Source organism: Siphateles boraxobius, unplaced genomic scaffold, assembly GCF_051911475.1.
Source record: "Siphateles boraxobius isolate OS27281-9 unplaced genomic scaffold, OSU_SipBor_1 73, whole genome shotgun sequence".
NCBI classification, from domain to species: domain Eukaryota; kingdom Metazoa; phylum Chordata; class Actinopteri; order Cypriniformes; family Leuciscidae; genus Siphateles; species Siphateles boraxobius.
The window spans coordinates 115,001-119,429 of record NW_027509201.1 but is presented as its reverse complement, the minus strand read 5'-3'; the positions used below and the strand labels follow the sequence as shown (position 1 = coordinate 119,429).

At 37.5% G+C, this 4,429-nt stretch overlaps 1 protein-coding gene across 1 annotated transcript; it reads right to left on the bottom strand.

The window, feature by feature from the left end:
* Positions 1-750: 750 nt before the first annotated feature.
* LOC143724457 (homeobox protein vent1-like) lies at positions 751-2,156 on the bottom strand. The gene is made up of 3 exons (XM_077217515.1): positions 1,588-2,156; positions 1,258-1,478; positions 751-1,135 (listed from the first exon to the last, which is right to left on the bottom strand). The coding sequence occupies exons 1-3, from the start codon at positions 1,835-1,837 to the stop codon at positions 899-901; spliced, it is 708 nt and encodes a 235-aa protein (XP_077073630.1). The 5' UTR covers positions 1,838-2,156; the 3' UTR covers positions 751-898.
* Between the last annotated feature and the right edge of the window lie 2,273 nt (positions 2,157-4,429).

Here is a 4,429-nt window from a genome sequence, read left to right as displayed (position 1 = left end):
AAAACATGATGCCATTTGTGCACGTCTAAATGCTTCAAGCCTGGGCTAATGCAGCACATTTAGAGAAAAAAGAAGCATGCTTATTGTTATTTAGATATACACGTCTCGATGTACATTAGGTGTCTGTGTAGGGTTTTTAGCAAGACAATAAAAAGCTCTAAATGGCGTGAAACCATCCTGTAATGCTTTTTCATGCATGTGAAACGTACACCTTACACTCTTAGAAAAAAAGGTACAAAATCTGTCACTGAGACAGTACCTTTCAAAAGGTTCTATTATGTTTCATTTAGGCACTAATATGTAGGCTACACTATTGGTACTAATATGTATCTTTGAGATACTAGTATGCACACTTTAGGTACACACATGTACCATTGGAAAGGGTGACACCCCAGTGACAGCTTTTACCTTTTATCTGAGTGTATAGTCACTAATATCATGAAATCTACTGCTTTCGGTTTTTAATTTGTACTGTTTAAAAAGAGAATATTTTTCTTTCTATTTGAGGTCTAAACAAAACATCTCATACATTGACATTTTTTAATGTTTTATGCATGAGATATGGCCACACTTATGAGCCTTAAAAACTTGGTTGTGATGAGCAAGATGATCACTAAATTACTTTAACTCATGTGGAATGATTCAAGAAAACTCTTAAGTCACTCAGTTCGGTGAGATTTTTCAGATATAATCACTTCTATCAAATGTGAACTTTAAGCTTGTAAAACACGAACAAATCACCAGGTAAACTTGTGCATAAAACATACTTTATTTCTGATCATAAATAAACTCTTCTTTTTAGTTAAACCAATTTTTTTTTTTTTTTTTTTTTTTTTTTTACAAACTGTACAGATATTGCACACAGGATATGATATAAGTGTTTTAAAGGAAAGAGTCTTCAGTAGTAATGTTGCCTTGGCATCATGAGGGGATGATGATGATGAAGGTGTGGCATCACGTGCTGCTGATGCATCAAAGGCCCGTGAGGAGGAAACGGAAGTCGCTGTCTGTCGTAGCAGTGGTACTGAAGCGCGTGCACGTGCGGCAGAACCACGGGAGGCAGCAGAAAGTCCGCGCGCATCTCCTGGACCTCGCGCTTCAGCTTCATCCTGCGGTTCTGGAACCAGGTTCGGACCTGAAGAACAAAAGCACAAGCGCATTTAAAAATATGTTCTATTGTTAATGTTCACATCATGCATTTGGAGAGATTGCATGTAAATAAAGTAATAAAGTTAGATGCGCGCGCGCGCGTCTTACCTGTGTTTCTGACAGATTGAGCTTCAGCGCGGTTTTCACTCTCTCTCCCGCATCCAGATATTTGTGCTTGTTGAAGATTTTCTCAAGTTTGTCGATCTGCTCCGGTGTGAATTTGGTTCTGATTCTGCGCGTCGCACCGTCGTTTCCATCATCGACGGACGCGCATTCAGACGCGGCCGCTTCACTCTCATAACCAGACGAATAACCACTGTTTTCTGAAACTGAATGAAACATAGCAATACATCGTCATTTATATACTATTAATAGAATCACATGCATGGATTGAATGCATTAAATGAGTCGAATGCACATTACTTATAGAGTACTTACAGCTTGGAGATGAGCAGTTTCTTGGTGCAACCGGAGTTATGGTCTCTTTTGAGGATTCTGGTTTCTGCTCAGCTTTTGCAACTTTTGGTTTTGGTTGCAGATAAACCTTGTCATATGATGTTGGAGGTCTGGGTTGAACCACACACGGCACATGAGGCCTGTGCGTCCGTTTCTCCGGCTCCAGTACCGCTCGAGGTGTCGAATCATGAAAGCTTTGAGCGAGCCAGGCCACAGAAAACATCTTCACCATGACTGCTGTGTGTCTTTTCTCCGAGAGCAGAGGAAGTGAATCTATCCGAGTAAATCCAAGAGTGTTTCCAGGCCTCCAGAAGCGCCATCCATTTATATGGCGAGTCCCGGCATCACATTAACATATGCATGCAGGAGTTAACGCCTGATCGATTCTCAATCATTAGGCCTAATGGCTCGTTATTGAAGTCTTTACATATCCTGTGATTGTGTGAAAGCCTGGCGCCAGCTTGTCTGTGAGAACCTCTGGCTCATCCAGATGTCTGCATCCTCTTCAAACACACATGGAGTGGCAGAACAACTGGATGCAGAGAGGGAAACTGCAGCAGAATAATGCAGGAAACTCACAGATCAAAGGAGAGAAACGTGAAGAACAAGCTGAAACGGATTTAAAATGTTTTATACCAATTTTCATCATATACCCAATACGTATATATACGTATATGTACATGCATACATGACTGGTCAAAAGTTTGGAAACATTACTATTTTTAAAGTGTTTGAAAAAGTCTCCTATGTTCATCAAAGCTGCATTTATTTGATCAAAATACAGTAAAAATTGTGAAATAGTATTTAAATGTAAAATTGCTCTTTTCTATGTGAATATCTAGTAAAGTGTAATTTATTCCTGTGATCAAAGCTGAATTTTCAGCATCATTACTCCAGTCTTCAGTGTCACACGATCCTTCAGAAATCACTATAATATCATTTTATTTTTTATCAGTTATCAATATTGGAAACCGTTCAGCTGCTTCATATTTTTTTTATAACCTGTGATAATGTTTTTCAGGATTTGATGAGTAAAAAAGTTAAAAAGAACAGCATTTATTTAAAATAGAAATATTTTGTAACATTAAACGCTATTGTTCAAAAGTTGAAATTCAGCAAGGGTGTTTTAAATTGATAAAAAGCTATAGTAAAGATTTATATTTCGATATATCTTTCTATTTAAGATTTATACAACATTTTTATTTTGAATAAATGTTGTCCTTTTTAACTTTTTATTTATCAATGAATCCTGAAAAAAAGTATCACAGGTTCCAAATAGCATATGTGTGTGTGTGTGCGTGTGTGTGTGTGTGTAAAAAATAAGGACAATAAAAATGCTGTTTATTTTCAACACTTTTTTTATTTTATATCTGCTCCTACATTCTTGCATTTGACGAAATATGCTTATGTATCAGCCTCTAAATAACATTTTAGGGTTTGTATGATATCTGTAGTTAATGAGACATCAGTGCATGTACTTGTTGCTTCGTCATTTTTTTTTAATTACTCATATATTGAATAAAAAAAACACTAAATGTGTAGTTTCTCTTCGTACAGTAAATGTATTGTGTGATGTGTCTCTGAGGGGCTCAAATGGCCGCATTAACACACGCTGGTGTCCCGCAGAGTCTCTGGCGCCGCGCCGCAAACATCCCGGATCAAAGGCGTTACAGTAGCGACACAATTAACTGTGATTGACCAGCAGTTCAAATGCAAATTCACACCCGGACAAGCTTACGACCGACCAACTCAGGACAGTGAAAACTGAAAATATCTGCTGGCACCAACCTAAAACCGTGCAACAGTTTACTTGCATTTGATTTAGGCCTATTTATTTTAGAATGGACTCAATTTGAATTATGTTTTAACTAGGTTTAACTATGTAAACCTTAATTTTACCACGCAATAAGGGAATCCGAAAATCAGTTGTTTTAATAGTCTTAAAAAATGTTTAATACTTGCATATGATGATTTAGCAATGCAATTATAATACAAATATAGCTTAGGAGCTGAATATAACAAAAGTCTTCATATAATTTGTTTACTTGACGTTTCATGATCAAACAAAACAGCACAGATCGTGATTCAATAATATTCGTGATAAATCCGGAGTAATGCCATGTGAAGCATGTTTGCAACAGTGGTCTGACTGCAGTTAATCAGGGATTTCTTCTTATCTGACTGTATTTGAATGAGAGAGGCTTTGAAAGGATCGTTTAGCTGGACAATGACGATAACGGCATGTTGACTGTGTCCTTTATCACTGATCTATAGTGCAGGAGCTCGAGCTCTTTGACTCGCAATTAAAGCCTTTATCTCAAGCGCTTTGATCCGTTACAGAACAATGAGGATCGGCCGCGCGCCGCGCGCCACTGCGCCTCCGGGGGCGCGCGTCTCCTCGCCTGCGCGTGAAACCCCGAAACAAACCGCGGAGCTCAAACTCTTATTATTTAATTATAAAATATCACGGATTCAAGAAAAGAGTTGATCTGTGAATCTCGTTGAATGGCCAGACAGAAAACAGATCAGCGGATCACATCGATGATTTTAAAGAAAACTTTTTTAAAGCAAAAAACAAAACAAATAAAAAACCCTCGAACAGTGTTACTGAATAAAATATGAAGGATTATGAATGATGATGCTTTTTGTATTAACAAGACGTTCATGTCCAGTAACTGATGTCAATTGAGAGCTATTTTGTTTAGTTCAGTTTTTCTTTTGTGCAGTTTTGAGCGATTTTCATCAGATTTCAATGGCTAAACTAAACTAAAAAATAGATTTTTAGTTGTCAAAGCTTAAAGAATATATGACAGGTCAAAGGTCA